Source organism: Bombina bombina, chromosome 9, assembly GCF_027579735.1.
Source record: "Bombina bombina isolate aBomBom1 chromosome 9, aBomBom1.pri, whole genome shotgun sequence".
Classification (NCBI taxonomy): domain Eukaryota; kingdom Metazoa; phylum Chordata; class Amphibia; order Anura; family Bombinatoridae; genus Bombina; species Bombina bombina.
The window spans coordinates 189,271,633-189,296,076 of record NC_069507.1 but is presented as its reverse complement, the minus strand read 5'-3'; the positions used below and the strand labels follow the sequence as shown (position 1 = coordinate 189,296,076).

The following is a 24,444-nucleotide window of genomic DNA, read 5'->3' as shown; positions in this document are numbered from 1 at the left end:
TGCACCTTGCCACCCAAGGCACGATCATATATCTACCCTTATACACGGACCGCTATATATAGGCGACCCGGCCCGTAGGCCCTGAGGTATTTCCTCTCTCCTTCCCTTTGAATTAGACCTTCTCCTATAGTTTGCCCACAATTACCCAAAATTCTTTTTGAAGAGTCAAGTGTCAGTTGGGATGTGACACCCCTTACTCTCCAACACATGTTATTGTTGGTTCTTTCAATAACTCTTGTTCTTTCGTTAAATGTTTTTTGTTTCCAGAATTTGTATGTTTTGTTTAAAGCTACATCAAAACTGCATGGCCAGTTGATTAGGCCGTGCTCGGATCCCCCCGGTCCGCCCTGCGCACAGACACTCATTTCCCTAAAGCAACAAATAGAAACCCTACTAGTCACACAATATACAAATCCATCCCAAAACATAGATAATGGCTAATCTAAAAACAAGATCCCATGCTAGCAATGACATAACCATATCCATCAATGCAAAAGGCCTGAACATACCTTCCAAGAGGTCGATAGCCTCCAAAGACTTCCACAGACTCGGGGCAGACCTTGTGTTCCTACAGGAAACCCATTTCCGCAAAGGGAAAGAACCCTCCACCTTCACACGCACCTTTGGTAGATGCTTCTGGGCATCACATTGTAGTAACAAGAAAAATGGGGTGGGAATCTTACTTAGGAAAAATGTACCCTTCACGTCAATACAAACGATTAGAGATAGAGAGGGCAGATACCTTCTTCTAACTGGCCTGCTATATGGGAGACCTATCACACTGATCTCAATATATGCCCCCAACACCGCACAACATTCCTTCATGAAAAAAATCAAAAACCTAGTTTTAGATCACCAGAAGGGCACACTCATAATATGTGGAGACCTGAACACTGCGCTCAACCCTAAGTTAGATTGCTCAACACTTCACTCCTCCACACCACTATCGAGGATCTCCAAGGTTAAATCACATTTAGAGAAAATTGTGGCCCAAGACGTATGGCGAACCTTGCACCCGCAGACTAAAGATTATACTTATTTCTCATATCCACATGGAGTTTACACCAGAATTGACTATGTGTTTGCGGATGTTGGGGGCTTATCTCTATTTAATTCGGCCACGATATCCCCAATCACATGGTCTGACCATGCCTCCATAGTATGCTCAATGACATGGCCTTCTAAACCCATAAGAGACTTCCTTTGGAGACTCGATGAGCACTTACTGACAGAACCGGGGGTGATCTCCAAACTGACAGAATCTCTCACAGAGTACTTCACACATAACTCTCAACCTGAGACTCACGTCCACACTCTCTGGGAGGCACATAAGAGCGTCATTAGGGGGAACTTGATAGCCCTTAAGGCACATCTGAATAAAACCAAGAGAGAATACACAACCTCCCTGATATCACAAATACTTCACTTGGAATCCCGTCACAAGAAATCCCCTACCGATAGAAACCTGCTAGACGAAATTACGGCACTCAGACAGACTCTAGCTTCCCACCTCGACAAGACACATAAGAGACAAGCTTTACTCACTCAACAAAAAAACTACGAAGGTAGAAATAAGTCAGGCAGACTGTTAGCGAGATACCTCAAGCAAAAAACACACCAAAAATACATCATGCAGATTAAGGATAACAGAGGTAACCCCCAGTTCTCCACTTCTAACATCTCTAAAGCCTTCAAATTCTTCTTTCAGAAATTATACAACATACTTCCCACTGACTCCGGAAGCCCATCCCAAATCTCCACCAGGGCACAATTAATAGAAGGATACCTTAACAAACTACATATACCACAAATAAACGACCAGCAGAAGGAAAAACTAGAAAACCCCATTTCCCTGTCCGAACTCAAACTAGCCTTGAGGCATCTGCCCAATGGAAAAGCGCCAGGCCCAGATGGCTTCAGCAACAAATATTACTCAACCTTCCAAGACATTCTTACTCCCCACATGTTGAAATATTTTCAATCCATAGACGAAAGCAAATCATTCCCCCCTTCCGCACTGGAAGCCCACATAATTTTAATCCCCAAACCAAATAAACCCCAAGACCTACCCAGTAGCTTCCGGCCAATATTGTTACTGAATACTGATGTAAAAATATTTGCTCGCATATTAGCACACAGAATGAACGATGTCCTCCCGGACCTGATCCATTTGGACCAGGTCGGGTTCGTACCTGGAAGGGAGGCGAAAGACAACACGGTCAGGGCCTTAAATTTGATTCACTACGCTAGAACTAAAAACATTCCCTCTGTGATATTATCCACCGACGCAGAGAAGGCCTTTGACCGTGTTGCCTGGGACTTCATGCGGGCCACATTGACCCATATGGGACTAGGCGCAATGACCCTCACGAGGATCTTTTCCTTATATTCCTGCCCCACGGCTAGATTGTTAGTTAATGGGACTTTATCCCCCCCATTCCATATCAACAACGGCACACGCCAAGGCTGCCCCTTATCCCCCCTCTTATTTGCCTGCGTCATAGAAGCATTAGCAATTAAGATTAGGCAGAACCCTCAGATAACAGGTATCAACATAAAAAAACACAAATACGTCGTGTCACTATTCGCCGATGACATGCTCCTTACTCTCACCAACCCTGAACATTCGATACCCCATCTTCTTAGTGAATTCGCAACCTTTAAACACCTATCTAACTTCGTTATTAATATGTCCAAATCAGAAATCTTAAATGTCAACATGAAGGGCCCTTCCCTGGAAGCCACACGGGCGGTTTCCCCTTTCACCTGGTGCACTCATTCCCTAAAGTACTTGGGAATCCACCTGACCTCTTTGCACGACGATCTATTTCACCTCAATTACACCCCCATCAAGCACAATATAATACGAGATCTCTCCTCATGGGGTTCTAAAAAATTAACGTGGTTAGGACGCATCGAAACCATTAAAATGAACATATTCCCACGTATTTTGTACCTCCTCCAGACACTACCGATCCCACTCCCTAAGACATATCTCCCTTCCCTTCAGAGAGCATTCAGCGACTTCATCTGGCGTCGCAGACCGCCCAGAATTAGTAGTCAAACCATGTTGATTTCCAAAACACAAGGGGGGCTGGGGGTCCCCGACCTTGCCGCCTACCGCCAGGCGATCTTTTTACAACGCATAGTAGACTGGAATATCCACTACAACCACAAAAGGTGGGTCACACTAGAAAATCTATCGATGGATACACCTCACTTAGGAAGGCTGTGCTGGAGCAGCCCTCGCTTATTCAAATCCATCAGTTCATCTAACCCAATAATCCAGGAAACCTTTCAGGTCTGGGAACACACAATCAATACAACTCACTTCATCTCGTCAATTCCTTCACCCCTGACCTCTCTGATAGAAAATGGAGAATTCATCACTAGACCATACACCACACAAACCACCACAGAAGCCACAAACAGAGACTTCACAATACACGACCTAACTAGCAACGAAACCCTTCTCTCACGAAATGACTTGATAACAAAAGGCCTTGCATGTTTTGCAGACTGGTTCACCTACGCACAGGTAACCCACTTTATCACCAAACACCAGGGATATAGAAATATGACCAGACCCCTGACCTCTTTCGAATCCCTTTGCATCCAAGAACCCCCCATACGACACACACTTTCGATTATATATAAGATCCTGACTCACACCCCTCCAGGCCATATCCCCCCTTACCTTGAAAGTTGGGAGAAGGACCTAGGAGTTATCATATTACCCCACACGAGTAGACTAATGTTCCAGGGCACAAAAAAATCTTGTATCTCAACCTCAATACAAGAAGTTAATTTTAAACTCTTGCATAGATGGTACCTAACCCCGAGGAAGCTACATCGTCTTTTCCCTACCCACACCAACAAATGTTGGCGCTGCGGCCATGTTAATAGTGATACCGCCCACATGTGGTGGTGGTGCAACAGCATTCAGAACTTTTGGAGAAAAGCTATCTCCGAAATGGAGACTATATTAACAACTCAATTCCCGATTGACCCCCTCATATGGTTATTACACAAGCCCCCTACAACACTTAAATATAAACCTTACTTACACCTACTTAATATTATGACCAATGGGGTCAAATTATTGATAGCTAAGAACTGGAAGAGTAGGGAAGCCCCTTCTATGAGCATATGGTCCACAAAAGTTACGGAAATACTAGAACTGGAGGAATACTACTTCCTCAAAAATGACAAAATGGACTCCTATGCGGAATTCTCCCAACTTTGGGCCACTTACATCCAAAACAAACACAAGGGCCCCAGATAGTCCCCCAAAAATCAGTCAGGTTATCTTCCATATATTACTTCTGCATAATATGCTAGCAAAAGGATCTAAAAACGTTTCATATCCATTACACTTTTATTCTGTGCGCGGGCGGAGCGGGGGCGTTCAACCACTGTTCATGTAAATTGTATTGTATTTAAATTCTTAATTTCTAAAAAAGGATAATCAGGGCAAAATACCCCTTGGCAGTTACCTCCCAGTTCCTTGCGATCCTACAACAGGACTCTATCACAGACTCTTTAACCAAAATCTGATATATCGCAGAACACTCTGAATGGACACTCTGGGAGGGCCTGCCACTTTGTGCCGGTAGGCACCTCGCATTTTGACTTTATCCTTAAAAATAACAGCTGTTGTTGTATTTGGCGATCTGGAGCTGCGTCTCCAACCTTTTGTAACCTTACTTTCTTTCTTACAATAAAGCTGTTTCAAAAAAAAAAAAAAAACTTGATTGCCAGAACTACACTCTAAAATCTGATAGCATTTTTATGTATTCCAGGATTAGACATACACCTTTTGGGATCAGTGTCCTTTTTCTTATAATTTACACATTGAGTTGGACAGCTGAGATAAAAAAAAAAAACATGTGATGATGATTGATGATTGATGATGATGATGTAATGACCACTTTCAGGAATTTCTGCGCTTAAGCTACAGAATGAAATAGCTCTAAGCAGGGCCACTTTAAAGAACCAGTCAACACTGTAGATTTGCATAATCAACAAATGCAAGATAACAAGACAATGCAATAGCACTTAGTCTGAACTTCAAATGAGTAGTAGATTTTTTTTCTGACAATTTTAAAAGTTATGTCTTTTTCCACTCCCCTGTGCCATGTGACAGCCATCAGCCAATCACAAATGCATACACGTACCATGTGACAGCCATCAGCCATTCACAAATGCATACACACTTATTCTTGAACATGCTCAGTAGGAGCTGGTGACTCAAAAAAATTAAATATAAAAAGACTGTGCACATTTTGTTAACGGAAGTAAATTGGAAAGTTGTTTAAAATGGCATGCTCTATCTGAAAAATTAAAGTTTAAATGGACAGTCAAGTCCAAAAAAAACTTTCATGTTTTAAATAGGGCATGCAATTTTAAACAACTTCCCAATTTACTTTTATCACCAATTTTGCTTTGTTCTCTTGGTATTCTTAGTTGAAAGCTAAAACTAGGAGGTTCATATGCTAATTTCTTAGACCTTGAAAACTGCCTCTAATCTGAATACATTTTGACCACTAGAGGGCATTAGTTCACATGTTTCATATAGATAACATTGAGCTCATGCACGTAAAGTGACCTAGGAGTGAGCACTGATTGGCTAAACTGCATGTCTGTCAAAAGAACTGAAATAAGGGGGCAGTCAGCAGAAGCTTAGATACAAGGTAATCACAGAGGTAAAAAGTATATTAATATAACTGTGTTGGTTATGCAAAACTGGGGAATGGGTAATAAAGGGATTATCTTTCTTTTTAAACAACAAAAATTCTGGTGTTGACTGTCCCTTTAATTTTGATTGAGTGTCCCTTTAAGGGACACACATGTGCAAAAATACAGTGCTCTAATGTGTTAAGAGTATTGTATTACTGCACATATATCGATGCACATAACCCCTGTAAAATGGTTCAATGCATAGCTAAAAGCAATGCGCAACTGTAAAATAGCTGAACACATTGTCAGAACAGTCGTCAGGGAAAATTCACCATCTTGATATTGCATATTAATCACGTGCTTTTGCTATATTATGTAGGCATAAAATTGATTGTGTGTATTTACTTGTATATTCAGGTACACCCACACTATATTAGTCCCAAAGCCCGTGTACACGGGCCAATTGTTTAAGTACCGCGGTTACAACCCTTGCTCCCTCTCTCTCCCCCCTCTCTTTTGCGCTCTCTCTCTCTCTCCCCCCTCTCTTTTGAGCTCTCTCCCCCTTATTTTGCGCTCTCTCCCCCCCTTTTGCTCTCTCCCCCTCTTTTGCTCTCTCCCCAATTTTGCTCTCTCTCTCTCCCCTCTTTTGCTCTCTCTCCCCCCCTCTTTTGCTCTCTTTCCCCCCCCTCTTTTGCTCTCTCTCCCCCCTCTATTTTGCTCGCTCTCTCCCCCTCTCTTTTGCACGCTCTCCCCCTCTCTTTTGCACGCTCTCCCCCCTCTCTTTTGCACGCTCTCCCCCTCTCTTTTGCACGCTCTCCCCCTCTCTTTTGCACGCTCTCCCCCTCTCTTTTGCGCGCTCTCCCCCTCTCTTTTGCGTGCTCTCCCCCCCTCTCTTTTGCGCTCTCTCCCCCTCTCTTTTGCGCTCTCTCCCCCTCTCTTTTGCGCTCTCTCCCCCTCTTTTGCGCTCTCTCCCTCTCTTTTGCGCTCTCTCTCCCCCTTCTCTTCTGTGCTCTCTCTCCCCCTATTTTGCACTCTCTCTCTCCCCCCTCTCTTTTAAACTCTCTCTTCCACCTCTTTTTTGCACTCTCTCTCTCTCCCCCCTTTTGCTCTCTACCCCCCTCTTTTGCGCTCTCTCTCTCCCTCTTTTTCGCTCTCTCTCTCCCTCTTTTGCTCTCTCTCTCTTCCCCCTCTTTTGCTCTCTACCCCTCTCTTTTGCTCTCTCTCCTTTCTTTTGCTCTCTCTCTCCCCCTCTCTTTTGCTCTCTCCCCCCCTCTTTTGCTCTCTCTCCTCTCTTTTGCTCTCTCTCCTCTCTCTTCCCCCTCTTTTGCTCTCTCTCTCCCCCCTCTTTTGCGCTCTCTCTCTTCCCCCTCTTTTGCTCTCTCTCTCTCCCCCCTCTTTTGCTCTCTCCTTTCTTTTACTCTCTCTCTCCCCCTCTCTTTTGCTCTTCTCCTCTCTTTTGCTCTCTCCTCTCTTCCCCCTCTTTTGCTCTCTCTCTCTCCCCCCTCTTTTGCTCTCTCCCCCCTCTTTTGCTCTCTCTCTCCCCCTCTCTTTTGCTCTCTCTCTCTCTATATACATATACAGTATATATTAATCAGTATTGATGTTTTTGCACTTTCACAAAATAATTCATATTAAGCTACTATTATATTCAAGGTCCCCAACATAGCTGTATGATTCCTATCATTTTATTATTATAAATATCCCCATGTTATGCATATATGGTTCCATTAAGTCTTTTAGTCTATAAACATAAGTGGGGTTTGACCTTGGTTGTTGGTCAAATAGAGATACTGACTTGTTTTTTAGAACATATTTATAAAATACATATTTGTCTATTATAGCTTAGTGACAAGTGCCATCTGCCGAGGGAAAAATATTCTGACTGCTAAATCTTAGCTCATTAACAAAAATGTTAATCAGTAATTAGTGTTAGACAATCATTTATGTGAACTTAACCTTATCAGTTGGGGTGGAGTTACGAGTTTTCCATAAAATACATACTCGCCCACAAAAGGGGACATAAGAGGGGTCACATTGAGTTTGCCCAATGACCACACCCTGCCCAGAGGAGATGAAAGGCTAAGATGACCAAACAGATAAGTTAGGATTATGGCGAGAGAGGGACCAGGTGTAACCTAAGGATCTATTTACACTGATCAAGTGAGCCAATGACAAAAGGCATGTGTGTGTGGCCATCAATCACCAGTTAGCTCCCAGGAGTGCATTGCTGCTAATGTTGCTTTTCAACAAAGAATATCAAAAGATTGAATTCAATTTGATAACAGAAGTATAATGGAAAAATTATGTTTTATAAGAACCATAAAAGTTAAAGGGACACTCAAGTTAAAATTAAACTTTCATGATTCAGGTAGAGCATGGTATTTTAATCAACTTTCCAATTTATTTCCATTAACAAAACGTGCACAGTCTTTTTATAGTTACACTTTTTGCATCACCAGCTCCTACTGAGCATGTTCAAGAATTCACAGAATATACGTATATGCATTTGTGATTGGCTGCTGGCTAAATAAAATGTATGTGTTAAAAGTGGCGCTAAAAAGCTCTAAGTATTAAAAACTACTGAGAAAAACGATCAAAAATAACTGGGGTAAATTTAAATGCAACAGGGACTAACTATCAAATAAGTAGCAGGCATAAATGAATACAGCTTAGGGGTTAATTTCTGATATTTCCCAGTAAAGCCACAAGAAGAAACAAAGGTGTATAAAATATCATTTACGAATAAAATATCACATAAGCATAGAAAAACAAATACATATATTAAAATTGCAGCAAAAACATTAATAGGTTGTGTGCAAAATAAATAATGAAGAGAGAGCCCCGAATCAAATGGATCACAATTTGCGTAAGTAATGTCTTTTTTAGAATCCACAAATTAATAAAAAAGTCACTGTAGGTACTTTCCTTTTAAAACCAATAAGTGTAAAATTTGAGAATTATTATTCAAGGTACCTTTGGTGCAGCATTAGAAAAAAACAAACAGTCTTTCTTAAGACAGTGAACGGTGATTTCAGGATATCCCTTTAAATACAATTGTATTGCGGTGATAAATGAAGTAGTATTGTATTGCGGTGATAGATGAAGTAGTAGTGGCCAGCCACTATTTATACTTTAAAGTCCCCGCTATAGAGAAGGTGTTGAAGCACAATATATCGATATAAAAAACACACTTGACAGATCTGTACCTTTAGGTGGATATGTGTTGTGCCTGCTATGCAGGTAATATCACCCTTCCTCGCCCGCGATTAGATTCTGATTTGCTTCCGATATTCGTGCTTTTAACGAAGGTGGTTACTGGTCCCAGTCTTCTTCGAACTTGCGCAAGTTACCGTAGGGAACCAGTGCACTTCTCCTGCTCTTAGTACTCAAATGTACGCAGGGAGCGATCGAATCTCCGAACTGATTTACAAACTTTCACATTTGGCGAATAGTCTCCTTTATAGAGTAGGGAACAGGGAACAATCCTCCACACAGCTTTGGCTGCTGGCTGTCACATGATACAGGAGGAGTGGAAAGAGACATAACTTTTTTTTTTACTATTCACTTGACGTTCAGATTAAGTGCTATTGCATTGTCTTTTTGTCATGCATTTGTTGTTTATGGAAATCTGCTGTATGTTCTGGTCCTTTAATTCTTAACAAGGCTCGGTTCACTCGGTCGATCACTGGAACTCTCACACTTAAAACAGTCAGGTTAATACACCAGTGCTGCTTAATGCAGTGTTAGGACAGCGGATACAATATACCCCAGAGTGACTGTGAGAGGACTGTCTTGTAGCAATTTTATTCATTTTTTTTATGCAAAGAACTTTGCTTTTTTAAATGTAATATTCTCATTATAAAATTGGAACCCCCTAAATGTTGCGGATTTGGATCCATTTGTAGTGAGCAATTATCTTAGAGCTAACGTAGTTCTAATCTGTGTGAGTACCATACATAGGGCTAGATTACAAGTGAGGTGCAAACAGTTTTGCGCAAGCGATACTGTATTTTTTATATGCGCTGATATTACAAGTGAGCAAAATTTTGATTGCGCTGGCGCAATCGCCATTTACGCTTCAATTACAAGTGAGCAAAATTTTGATTGCGCTGGCGCAATCGCCATTTACGCTTCAATCCTTACCGTGATCTCAGAGCTGTGGGTAACTGTTTTCCGAAACAAAAACGTTTCTCAAAACACTTCAAAAATACATTACAAAGTACAGTTACACTCATATTAACACTGTCTAATACAAATTATTTAAAAATATATTGCACAAAAAAAGTTATAAGGGCTCAAAGATATGAGATCTGGGGTGTTAGGGAAAAAAAAGCAGGCAGAGTACTTTAATGTATAGAGATACACTGCTAAAGATGTATTTGTGTGTATATAGATATGTCTATATATATTAATGTATTTATATGTGCATATACGTATTGACAGTCATATATACACATATAAACACATAAATATATATGTACACACATATAGACATATATACACATATAAACACATAAATATATATGTACACACATATAGACATATACGAAAGAAAAAAGAAGCGCCCACCGCATCTAAGTGCAGATTAAAATGTATATTTTAATTATTAAAAAATAACAAGAATAACACTCACAATGTTGATAATATATACAAGCCTTGTATCAAACAATTCAAAGCTGTCTCCGACTGTAGTGTGTGCCGCTTGCAACACGTTTGATCCAAGATGGAGACTCCGCGATTCAGTAGAAAGGAGGTGTGTACTCCGCTGGGCCAATCCGCTGCGTTGTTGACTTGGGGCTGGATAACTACGGGTTGTAGCGTGGTGCTGTATAGGATGATCCCCAGTATAGGTAATTCCTCCTCCACAGTGGATGCACCACTTAGTCGTAATAAACCCAGTCCTCCTTAGGCGGTATTAGACCACACTTAATGGTAAACAGGATAAGGTCCTCAGCCCACAAAGTGTTAGCGTCTGCATGTATATATACAAACACTAACAGTGGCCTCACAGGAACCCACTTATGCACGCTGTATTGTGCTTACTGAAACGGATATGTAATGTCAATAATTAAAAAATAGAACCGATCCTCAGCCCACTCAGTGTTACAAATATTAATATAGACACTACCAGTGGCCTCACAGGAACCTGAATATTGCACACAGTGTGTGTTCACTCGACGTACGTTTCGTTCCACACAGGAACTTTTTCAAGAGTGGTAATTGACACCTCCTACCTGTTATTTATAGGTAGATTGGAACACCTGAGTTCATATTAACTCTTAAGGTTCTGATGAACCCATATCTGTAGTGTATAGGAATTTAGCCTCATATTATACAATCATAAAAGAGCTTTCCAATGTAAAAAAATAAGTAACAATAAATACTAAGCTAAAATATCACAATAAAACACAATTTGTAAAAAGGAGACATAATGTAAAAATGTATATACAATGAAATCCCTAAACATTACATAACATACAAAAAAATGCAATTACTAAAGAAGGGGGGGCTTACCTCTATTTAAAGTGCTTCATAGTAACTAACAAAGTAGCTGATCCTTATTCTACACATAAATCTATAGAATAAAAAGTTAAAAAGTGCGAATTAAAAAATGGTAACTATAACACATGAGAACATTTATGTTAGAAAGGCCTGAATATCCAGATCTATATTTAATCCCTGGGGATAAAGACAATCTAATTTCTTAATCCAAAATGTCTCACGTTGGCGCAACTTTAGCAGTCTATTGGTATCCCATATATTTGGTGGGATCCATTCTATAATCTTAATTTCCAGATCTTTAGGATCACTATTGTGGAATATCTTAAAGTGCTGTGAGACACTGTGTGTTTCCAGACCTTTTTCTATATTGTTCAAGTGTTCCCTAAAGCGGTATTTTATCTTTCTTTTAGTTCTTCCCACATAGATAAAATTACATTTACACTTTAGATGATATACCACGTGTGTACTTAAACATGTACATCTATTCTTGTTTGTATAATTCCTAGAGTTATCATGATTTTCAATGGTATTATGATTTTTTGCTATATGTGGACACATTAGACAATCTTTTGTTTTACACTTAAAAGTTCCATGACTATTGCCCCAGTCTGAGATTTTAACTGGCGGTTTACTTCTCAATTTGCTTGGGGCCAAAATATTTTTTAGATCTCTGTTTTTTCTGAACACAATTTCGGGCCTACTTCCTATTGATTTATTCAGAATAGGGTCTAATTGTAATACGTTCCAATGTTTGTTCATTATATTCTTAATTACATGGTGTTGATTATTATATTTAGTAATGAACTTAGGATTGGATTGCTCTGTAACCCTTTCTTTTTTGTTATTATTTATTTTCTCCAACATTAGTTTCCTATCCATTAAGTTTACCTTATTTCTCATTTCAGTTAGATGATGTCTATTATAGCCTTTATCTTCAAATTTTCTGGTTAGGCCCTCAGCTTCTAAATTATAGTCCTGAACATTGGTACAATTACGTTTAATGCGTTGGTACTGGCCTAGGGGAATGTTGTTCTTCCATTGTTTGTAGTGGCCACTTTTGGCATTCAATAGGCCATTCCTATCTGTATCTTTTCTATAGTTTTTTACTGCTATTTTATTGTGATCTATAAACAATGTCAGAATTTTTAAATTCCCTGCCTTTGAATTGGATGAGGTGGAATACCAGATGGAGTGGGAACAAGCATTACATAAATGCTCCATCTCCCTCATCAAAATTCTAATCAAATACAGGGAATATAAATTAGACAATTTAAAAATACAAATTGACACAATAGTGGACAAAATACAACCTTTCCAGAGTATAACAAAATGGAAGGAATTAAATGATAACATACAGACTAAGATCAATTTATATGCTAAGGAGTTGGAAACAAATAAATTAAAAAAACTAAGAAGGGACCTGGAGGATTTTAAAAATGACAGAGTCTATACTTATAAACATCAGGATAACACGAATAAAGTGGAACAGAATGATGACAGAAATAGGGGGAATTTCTCCAATACTGTATGGGGAATAACACATACTCCATCTAATACGAACGGACAGAGACACTATGATGGTAATAACCAATATAATAAAATTAAAAATTCTTATGTCCCTCATAAAACCAAAAACATTAATAACAATAAAAATGAATTATACGATAAGTCAAGAGGTCAGAGAGAAAATGGCCCTAATTCTTATAGGAACCAGCAACAAAATAGAGGGTCATTCAACAAGAATGAGGGTCATAATTTAGCAGAATATTCTCATAACCAGAGTGATAGGGACAATTTTAATATCGAAACATCAAATAGATTTCAATTTGGGGAAAACCACATTGAGAGATCATATGGAAATTATAGTCCAAGATGGAATCACCAGGGAGCTAAACCAAAATTTAGAGGAAGGGGAACGGATAATGAATACCCATCTAGAGTATGGTCCCCTAGAGAACAAAGACAGGGTAATCAGAATAAGGGGCATTTTTTAGGAACACCCCCCTGGCGACAACAGGGGAGCAGGTCCGAATGGGGAGGGGCTCTTGTAAAAGCACTAGACACCCCAAGAAAGCCAAAACGGGCATTAGAAGATTCAGAGGTACTAGAGGAGGGTTCAAACAACGAAAAAAGGAACAGAAACGGTTGGAATTAGAGAAAGGTTACCAACTAATTTTTAATCTCTCTGACAAAACGTTTACTAATAATGAGATGAAATTACTTTCCAAAGGGTTAAATTTTGCTCCAATTTCTCAACCTAACCATTTTGAATTATTTATAGATGTTCAAAGATACATCAGGAAGCTAACTTTAAAAAGATACTACGATAAGATCAGTATGTCTACTAATATAGCCTTTAATGAAGGTGATGTACAGGCATTAGCTGACCTCGAATCCCTTTATGAAGAAAATGGAACTCAGACATTATCAAATAGCATCTCAGATGAAGAATTGTTAAACATCTCTATACAAGATGATGGGGTTAACAACATTACCCATTGTCCCCTTAAGAGAAAATCGATTTTTTATCCCCAAAACACGCAAAGCGAATTTATAAAGATATTCAATAAATTAGTTTGTGAGGATCTCAATAAACTGTCATATGGAAGTAAATTGAAATATGATAATCTATCTAAAGGGGAAAGAGAATCCCTAAAAATATTGACAGAGGATATGGATATAATTTATAGATGTGCGGACAAGGGGGGTGGAGTAGTGATCCAGAATCGAAAGGATTACCTCAAGGAAGCGTATAAGCTCCTGAATGATAGAGATACATACCAACCCCTGACATTTAATCCCACTATAAAGTACAAGAAAGAATTATTTGACCATTTGTGCATTGCAAAACAGGAAGGTGTATTGAATCAGAACGAATTTAGCTATTTATATGAGGCATATCCGAAAGTGGCATGCTTTTAACATCTGCCAAAAATTCACAAAGATACAAAAGAACCCCCAGGAAGACCTATTGTGTCCGGCATTGGGTCGCTTTGCGATAATATGTCGAAATACATAGACTATTATTTACAACCACTAGTAAAATTAATCCCAGCATACATCAGAGACACAGTGGATGTTATTAATAAATTTGAGGGTATTAATTGGTTACCTTGTTATTCTTGGGTAACCTGCAATGTTTCGGCATTATATACTAGCATACCCCATGGAAAAGGGGTTTCGGTAATTGAGGAAGAGTGTCTAAAAGGAAATTTTTCTGGCGTACATTCCAAATTTTTATCAGAATCCATTCATTTTATCTTATCACATAACTATTTTTTATTTGAAAATAAATTTTATAAGCAAAAACAGGGGACGGCGATGGGGACGACTTTTGCCCCATCGTACGCGAATTTATATATGTCCAACTATGAGGAAAAACATATATGGAATAATAACCCGTACCTTAACCAGATTTATATGTATTACCGGTACATAGATGACATTATCCTTATCTGGAAAGGGAGAGTACAGGACATAGGTAAATTATTAGAACATATGAATAAGAATGACTTCAATCTGAAGTTTACATACGTACAGTCACAAACTGAAATTAGCTTTTTGGATCTTACATTGTTTATAGATCACAATAAAATAGCAGTAAAAAACTATAGAAAAGATACAGATAGGAATGGCCTATTGAATGCCAAAAGTGGCCACTACAAACAATGGAAGAACAACATTCCCCTAGGCCAGTACCAACGCATTAAACGTAATTGTACCAATGTTCAGGACTATAATTTAGAAGCTGAGGGCCTAACCAGAAAATTTGAAGATAAAGGCTATAATAGACATCATCTAACTGAAATGAGAAATAAGGTAAACTTAATGGATAGGAAACTAATGTTGGAGAAAATAAATAATAACAAAAAAGAAAGGGTTACAGAGCAATCCAATCCTAAGTTCATTACTAAATATAATAATCAACACCATGTAATTAAGAATATAATTAACAAACATTGGAACGTATTACAATTAGACCCTATTCTGAATAAATCAATAGGAAGTAGGCCCGAAATTGTGTTCAGAAAAAACAGAGATCTAAAAAATATTTTGGCCCCAAGCAAATTGAGAAGTAAACCGCCAGTTAAAATCTCAGACTGGGGCAATAGTCATGGAACTTTTAAGTGTAAAACAAAAGATTGTCTAATGTGTCCACATATAGCAAAAAATCATAATACCATTGAAAATCATGATAACTCTAGGAATTATACAAACAAGAATAGATGTACATGTTTAAGTACACACGTGGTATATCATCTAAAGTGTAAATGTAATTTTATCTATGTGGGAAGAACTAAAAGAAAGATAAAATACCGCTTTAGGGAACACTTGAACAATATAGAAAAAGGTCTGGAAACACACAGTGTCTCACAGCACTTTAAGATATTCCACAATAGTGATCCTAAAGATCTGGAAATTAAGATTATAGAATGGATCCCACCAAATATATGGGATACCAATAGACTGCTAAAGTTGCGCCAACGTGAGACATTTTGGATTAAGAAATTAGATTGTCTTTATCCCCAGGGATTAAATATAGATCTGGATATTCAGGCCTTTCTAACATAAATGTTCTCATGTGTTATAGTTACCATTTTTTAATTCACACTTTTTAACTTTTTATTCTATAGATTTATGTGTAGAATAAGGATCAGCTACTTTGTTAGTTACTATGAAGCACTTTAAATAGAGGTAAGCCCCCCCTTCTTTAGTAATTGCATTTTTTTGTATGTTATGTAATGTTTAGGGATTTCATTGTATATACATTTTTACATTATGTCTCCTTTTTACAAATTGTGTTTTATTGTGATATTTTAGCTTAGTATTTATTGTTACTTATTTTTTTACATTGGAAAGCTCTTTTATGATTGTATAATATGAGGCTAAATTCCTATACACTACAGATATGGGTTCATCAGAACCTTAAGAGTTAATATGAACTCAGGTGTTCCAATCTACCTATAAATAACAGGTAGGAGGTGTCAATTACCACTCTTGAAAAAGTTCCTGTGTGGAACGAAACGTACGTCGAGTGAACACACACTGTGTGCAATATTCAGGTTCCTGTGAGGCCACTGGTAGTGTCTATATTAATATTTGTAACACTGAGTGGGCTGAGGATCGGTTCTATTTTTTAATTATTGACATTACATATCCGTTTCAGTAAGCACAATACAGCGTGCATAAGTGGGTTCCTGTGAGGCCACTGTTAGTGTTTGTATATATACATGCAGACGCTAACACTTTGTGGGCTGAGGACCTTATCCTGTTTACCATTAAGTGTGGTCTAATACCGCCTAAGGAGGACTGGGTTTATTACGACTAAGTGGTGCATCCACTGTGGAGGAGGAATTACCTATACCGGGGATCATCCTATACAGCACCACGCTACAACCCGTAGTTATCCAGCCCCAAGTCAACAACGCAGCGGATTGGCCCAGCGGAGTACACACCTCCTTTCTACTGAATCGCGGAGTCTCCATCTTGGATCAAACGTGTTGCAAGCGGCACACACTACAGTCGGAGACAGCTTTGAATTGTTTGATACAAGGCTTGTATATATTATCAACATTGTGAGTGTTATTCTTGTTATTTTTTAATAATTAAAATATACATTTTAATCTGCACTTAGATGCGGTGGGCGCTTCTTTTTTCTTTCGTGTATTTTCAGCTCTTCAAAAGTTCGTGATGGGACTTTTTTAAGGAGCAGCCCGTATACAGAGGACTCTCTGAGAACTTTTAACCTGAACTTTTAATCAACATTTACTTTGGAACATTTCTTCAGTCACAATTCAGCTCAAGGAATTGTAAGACGTTTATGCTTGTTATTTGTATATCTCTGGCATATGCTTTATATGTACATTACAGTATATCTGTTGGATCATTGTATTTAAACTCAGTAGGCTTATAACTGGCATATTTACTATTTAAATTTATACACTTACACCCTGGGACATATAAGTTCCATACACAATAGGGCGGTTAGATTATAATTGATACTGTGAGCAGCGCCTGTATTAATTCCTTTTTTCTCTTTTTTAACATATAGACATATATACACATATAAACACATAAATATATATGTACACACATATAGACATATATACACATATAAACACATAAATATATATGTACACACATATAGACATATATACACATATAAACACAAATATATATGTACACACATATAGACATATATACACATATAAACACATAAATATATATGTACACACATATAGACATATATACACATATAAACACATAAATATATATGTACACACATATAGACATATATACACATATAAACACATAAATATATATGTACACACATATAGACATATATACACATATAAACACATAAATATATATGTACACACATATAGACATATATACACATAAATATATATGTACACACATATAGACATATATACACATATAAACACATAAATATATATGTACACACATATAGACATATATACACATATAAACACATAAATATATATGTACACACATATAGACATATATACACATATAAACACATAAATATATATGTACACACATATAGACATATATACACATATAAACACATAAATATATATGTACACACATATAGACATATATACACATATAAACACATAAATATATATGTACACACATATAGACATATATACACATATAAACACAAATATATATGTACACACATATAGACATATATACACATATAAACACATAAATATATATGTACACACATATAGATATATATACACATATAAACACATAAATATATATGTACACACATATAGACATATATACACATAAAGACATATATACACATATAAACACATAAATATATATGTACACACATATAGACATATATACAAGTGCATTAGAGAGAGACCTTTGCCATTAAGTAGATGAAAAGATGTAAAAACATATATATGCAATATTCATATTTAATAAAGATTTAAACTATGTATTTACTGTAAATATTTCCCCTTTGCTAATGCGAATATGCTATGTTGTTTGCGCGATGGGCGCTATTCAGATTACCACTAGCGCAAAATAGATTGTTGTTTTTTTAACTTGTAATACGAATGCAACCCGTCTAGCGCAAAAGCTTAACTCTAGCGGAGTTTTCGTGATTAAGAAAAAAAAATACCGCGCCCACTTGTTATCTAGGTCACGTAGAAGACTTAAATGGACATTCATACATTTATAACAGTACACAGTTCACAACGCTGTTTTCTTTTTATTTATTTTTTTGTATCACATTATATTTAAGTTTAAAAACTGAAACATATTACTATATAATCTTTAGTAGCTTTCTAAATTACTTCTATTATCACATTTTCTTTGTTCTCTTGTTATCTTTTGTTGAAAAGCAGAACGCAAGCTAAGAATCGTGCACTTGTCTGGAACACTATATGGCAGCAGTTTTGGAACAATTTGCAAGAGCACTAGAGGGCAGCACTATTTCCTGCCACGTAGTTCTCCAGTTGCCTACCTAGGTATCTCTTCAACAAAGAATACCATAGGAACAAAGGACATTTGATAATAGAATTTGAAACTTTTTAAATTGTATGCTCTGTCTGAATCACAAAATAACATTGCCATGCCTCTTTCAGGTTTATTCATTTTATATTTATTACCACCCTTACCTCTTTGGAGAGACAACGCTCCTGGCTCATGGGACGTATATTCACTGATACAGACATACAATCTCTCTCCGGATTTTACATTCGGAATTGTAAGCGCCTCCACAAAGCTAACTGGAAACTGTCCTGGAAACAAGAAAACCACTGGTATAAGCAACTTACCAATTACTGGTAAAATTATACAACAAAGGATATTAAAAGCTACATTTTAATCAATGTTGTAAACTACAGAGCATGCTTACTGCTTTTTTTATTAATGGGAAACAATACCCAAATGTTAAAGCACTTGAAAGTGATGCAATGAACTGTAAAAAGCTGACTAGAAAATATAACCTGAACATCTCTAAGTAAAAAGGAAGATATTTTTACCTAAAAGTTTCCTAATTATTAACACCCCCTTTTTAATTTTGACTAGACTGTCCCTTTAAGCTGCCAGTCAGGATACCAGGACTTGGGACTTGCAAGGGAGTGTGGATCTGGCATGTACAGGCACAGTCATATTAGTTTCCTATTCAGTTTAAAGGGACACTGAACCCAAATTTTTTTCTTTCGTGATTCAGATAAAGCATGCATTTCTAAGCAACTTTCTAATTTAATCCTATTATCAATTTTTCTTCATTCTCTTGCTATCTTTATTTGAAAAAGAAGGCATCTAAACTATTTTTTGGTTCAGAACCCCAGACAGAACTTTTTTATTGGTGGATGAATTTATCCACCAATCAGCAAGAACAACCCAGGTTGTTCACCAAAAATGGGCCGGCATCTAAACTTACATTCTTGCATTTCAAATAAAGATACCAAGAGAATAAAGAAAATTTGATAATAGGAGTAAATTAGAAAGTTGCTTAAAATGTCATGCTCTATCTGAATCACAAAAGAAAAAAAATTGGGTTCAGTGTCCCTTTAACCCCTTAAGGACCACAGCACTTTTCCATTTTCTGTCCGTTTGGGACCAAGGCTATTTTTACATTTCTGCGGTGTTTGTGTTTAGCTGTAATTTTCCTCTTACTCATTTACTGTACCCACACATATTATATACTGTTTTTCTCGCCATTAAATGGACTTTCTAAACATACCATTATTTTCATCATATCTTATAATTTACTATAAAAAAAAATTATAAAATATGAGGAAAAAATGGAAAAAAACACACTTTTTCTAACTTTGAGCCCCAAAATCTGTTACACATCTACAACCACCAAAAAACACCCATGCTAAATAGTTTCTAAATTTTGTCCTGAGTTTAGAAATACCCAATGTTTACATGTGCTTTGCTTTTTTTGCAAGTTATAGGGCAATAAATACAAGTAGCACTTTGCTATTTCCAAACCACTTTTTTTTAAAATTAGCGCTAGTTACATTGGGACACTGATATCTTTCAGGAATACCTGAATATCCCTTGACATGTATATATATATATATTTTTTAGAAGACATCCCAAAGTATTGATCTAGGCCCATTTTGGTATATTTCATGCCACCATTTCACTACCAAATGCGATCAAATAAAAAAATTTGTTCACTTTTTCACAAATTGTTTCACAAACTTTAGGTTTCTCACTGAAATTATTTACAAACAACTTGTGCAATTATGGCACAAATGGTTGTAAATGCTTCTCTGGGATCCCCTTTGTTCAGAAATTGCAGACATATATGGCTTTGGCATTGCTTTTTGGTATTTAGAAGGCCGCAAAATGCCACTGCGCACCACACATGTATTATGCCCAGCATTGAAGGGGTTAATTAGGAAGCTTGTAGGGAGCTTTTAGGGTTAATTTTAGCTTTAGTATAATGTAGTAGACAACCCAAAGTATTGATCTAGGCCCATTTTGGTATATTTCATGCCACCATTTCACCGCCAAATGCTAACAAATAAAAATAAAGCGTTACATTTTTCACAATTTTAGGTTTCTCACTGAAATTATTTACAAACAGCTTGTGCAATTATGGCATAAATGGTTGTAAAAGCTTCTCTGGGATTCCCTTTGTTCAGAAATAGCAGATATATATGGCTTTGGCTTTGCTTTTTGGTAATTAGAAGGCAGCTAAATACCGTTGCGCACCACACGTGTATAATGCCCAGCATTGAAGGGGTTAATTAGGGAGCTTGTAGGGAGCTTGCAGGGTTAATTTTAGCTTTAGTGTAGGTATCAACCTCCCACATGACACATCACACCCCCTGATCCCTCCCAAACAGCTCTCTTCCCTCCCCCACCCCACAATTGTCCCCGCCATCTTAAGTACTAGCAGTAAGTCTGCCAGTACTAAAATAAGAGTTTTTTGGGGATTTAAAAAAAAAAAAAAAAGATAATTCTGCTCTGTAGGATCCCCCCTTAGCCCCCAACTTCCCTGATCCCCCCCCCAAACAGCTCTCTAACCCCCCTCTCGGCCTTATTATGCGCCATATTGGGTACTGGCAGCTGTCTGCCAGTACCCAGTTTGAAATCAAATATGTTTTTTAGAACATTTTATTATTATGTTATTTTAAAAATAGTATTTTCTGTAGTGTAGCTGCCCCCCCTCAACCCCCAACCTCCCACCCTCCCAGATCGTTAACATTTGCCCCCCCTCAACCCCCTCTCTCCCACCTTACAGTGTTTCATAGTGTAGGGTTCCCACCCGCGCGCGCGCACCCGCGCGCACTCGATCCCGCCCCCCTTCCCCACCGATGGCCGCCCACGATCAGCTCCCACCCACCAACGAACAGGGCCATTGATGGCCGATGCAGAGAGGGCCACAGGGTGGCTCTCTCTTCATCGGACGGCTTAAAAATGTTATAGCAGGATGCCTCAATATCGAGGCATCACTGCTATAACATGAAAGCAGTTGGAAGTGATCAGGATCGCTTCCACTGCTTTCAAAGACCAACGACGTACGGGGTACGTCCTTGGTCATTAACTGCATTTTTTTGCGGGACGTACCCCATACGTCGTTGGTCGTTAAGGGGTTAAGGAAGTTTACTTTGAAATCTCCCAAGATTTCAGTGAAATCTCATGAGATCACCTCAAAGCAAAGCATGACCTCAGCACTTGGTGATGTTGATTGGCTATTGTTGTTTTTGTTTTTTCAACTTGCAGTGGTCAGTAGCTGAAGTATAACTGTTACCAGATCACTTACTGTTGTAAGCTGAAGACATTTTGAGGTAAAATATCTTCCCTTTTTTACATAGAAATGTTCAGGTGATATTTTCTTGACAGCTTTTTACATTTATGCTGCATCAATTTCAAGTTATTTAGCATATGGGTATTATGTCCCTTTAAGCACTATATACAATGAGGTAGGTATGTTTGATTAAACACAGAATTAAGTTCTGATTTTACTATGTGAAGGTAACATTACAATGACAGATTCATCCCTAAATTATTCTTCTGATTCATGTCTCTGCGACAAAGTGCCAGAGATAACTGCAGCTCTGTCTAGTCTACACATTAATATCTAAAGGTACAGTATACTGTAAAATAGTTTTTGCCTTAAAGGCAATGTTCCCTGTCATGCAGGCCGCTCAGGGGTTAACTGCCTGGGTTGCTGGGAACTGTATAGCTGTCTGACAGTATTCAGAGTTGTGGAGTTTACAGTGACTTAGGATTAGGGATGGGCGAATGTGTTTATATCCGAATTCGAATGTTAGAACGAATGTTATTGTAGAAATTCGATTTACATAATAGAATGTTGATAAGAACGAATAGTCTTAAAAAAATCGATTTTCGAATGTTATTTACAGTTTTCGAATGTCACATTCGAATTCGAATGTCACATTCGAATGTCACATTCGAATGTCACATTCGAATGTCACATTCGAATATCACATTCAAATTCGAATATTACATTTATAAAACACAATTGTAGACTAGAAACACTATTTCGAATGTCACATTCGAATCGAATATCACATTTGAATCGAATGTCACATTCGAATTCGAATATTACATTTATAAAATACAGTATTAGACTAGAAATACTATTTCGAATTTGAATGTCACATTCAAATTCGAATATTACATTTATTAAACACAGTTGTAGACTAGAAATACTATTTCAAATTTGAATGTCAAATTCAAATTCGAATGTCACATTCAAATTCGAATATTACATTTCGAAATTAAATGAATACATAGCAAAACATTCTATTATTTGAACGAATATTTTCGAATTTTATTGAAAAATTCGAATTTTTTTTTCGAAAATAGAATGTTAGAATGTTATATAAACATTTGAAATTCGATTCGAACGAACAAATGTATCAAAATTCGTTTTAAATTTCGCATTTTTAGAAACATTCGCCCATCTCTACTTAGGATGTGTACCCTGTCCAGTCTGAGAGTGCGGTCTATTCCTGTGTTTTGTATGAAGTATGCCAGCCTTATGGTTTTTACTACTAGTACTTGTAATGCAGAGGAAACAGTTAAAGGCACACAACATGTTTTATTTATTTTTATAAAAAAATAGTCATTTTAAAATGCATTACAGTTTTTGTTTATAAAATATATGTTCCTGTACTGAGAAAAAAATATATCTCATGCTTGTAAGGTGCGTCACTGCCCACTGAAAATGCAGTGGGGGATCTGCTTATCAGCCAGTTACCAATCAGATTTTAAGGCCATAGTTGCATTTCCTGTTAGCTTCAAAATAAAAATAAAAAGCTTTAACCTAACCTGTTTTTTTCTTTCTTTTTTTAGAATTTTCTGCACTTTTAAGTTTCTTTGACTGGGATTTCTGCCTATTAAATTACCTTTTATAAAATAAAATAACTAGTGAGAAGTTATATTAACCCTAATCATTTGCAGTATTTTTATTTAATTTAAGTTGTTGTATGAATAAAATCTGTCCGATAGCTGTGAGTAAAAACAAAATATAGAGAAGAGATTACCTGTAATACCATCTTTATTTCCCAAAAGCCAAAATTCATCAATCACACTCAAAATTTCAATGACATCCCCGGCAAACAGAGTCAGTTCCTCCGAGACGCTGGGGCTAAAATCAAATATTGCACGGACAACAGCGCCGACCTCCATCCCTAAAGAAAAACGAGAGATACAGCATGTCAATTACTGAAAGGTAAAAAGCATTTGTAAAAGTTACAAAACAAAATGACTTAAAGAACCACTAAATAAATAATAGAATCAAATCATAGATACACAATAAAAAGACAATGCAGCAGCACTCCAAATTTGAAATGAGCAGCAGAATATTTCCTGACATAGTTAACCCAATGTTTCCTTCCCCTTATCACGTGACAGCCATCAGCCAATTACATTATATATGTGTATATACTGTGCAGTTTTATATATGTGTATATACGGTGCAACCTCAGAAAGTGTGCATATAAAAATAAGCATGTTTTGATAATGAAAGTATATTGGAAAGTTTTTTGTTTTTTACATTGCATGCTTTATCTGAATCATAAAACGTTCATTGTGACTTTAGTGGCCCTTTAATGTACTATAATACATGAAAAGGATTACTTGTTGTATTAGTTCTCTATTGCTGGCTAACCTCAGTGCTTTGTTATGGTTTTAAAGAAGGGCTCAACAAATGTGTTCAAAATCTAGGAGCCAGAATCTTGTGCCCATTCATGTGATTATACAGATAGAGAAAGAGAGAGATAT

General features: G+C 37.3%; 1 protein-coding gene across 1 annotated transcript in view; it reads right to left on the bottom strand.

The window, feature by feature from the left end:
• The window catches only part of DNMBP (dynamin binding protein), a 270,386-nt gene that overhangs the window by 148,460 nt on the left and 97,482 nt on the right, over positions 1–24,444 (bottom strand). Inside the window, exons 2-3 of the mRNA XM_053692530.1 lie at positions 23,706–23,852; positions 18,843–18,965 (exon numbers count right to left, since the gene is read on the bottom strand). Coding sequence (XP_053548505.1) covers positions 18,843–18,965; positions 23,706–23,850 — 268 coding nt within the window. The 5' untranslated portion in view covers positions 23,851–23,852. The remainder of the gene's footprint in view (positions 1–18,842; positions 18,966–23,705; positions 23,853–24,444) is intronic.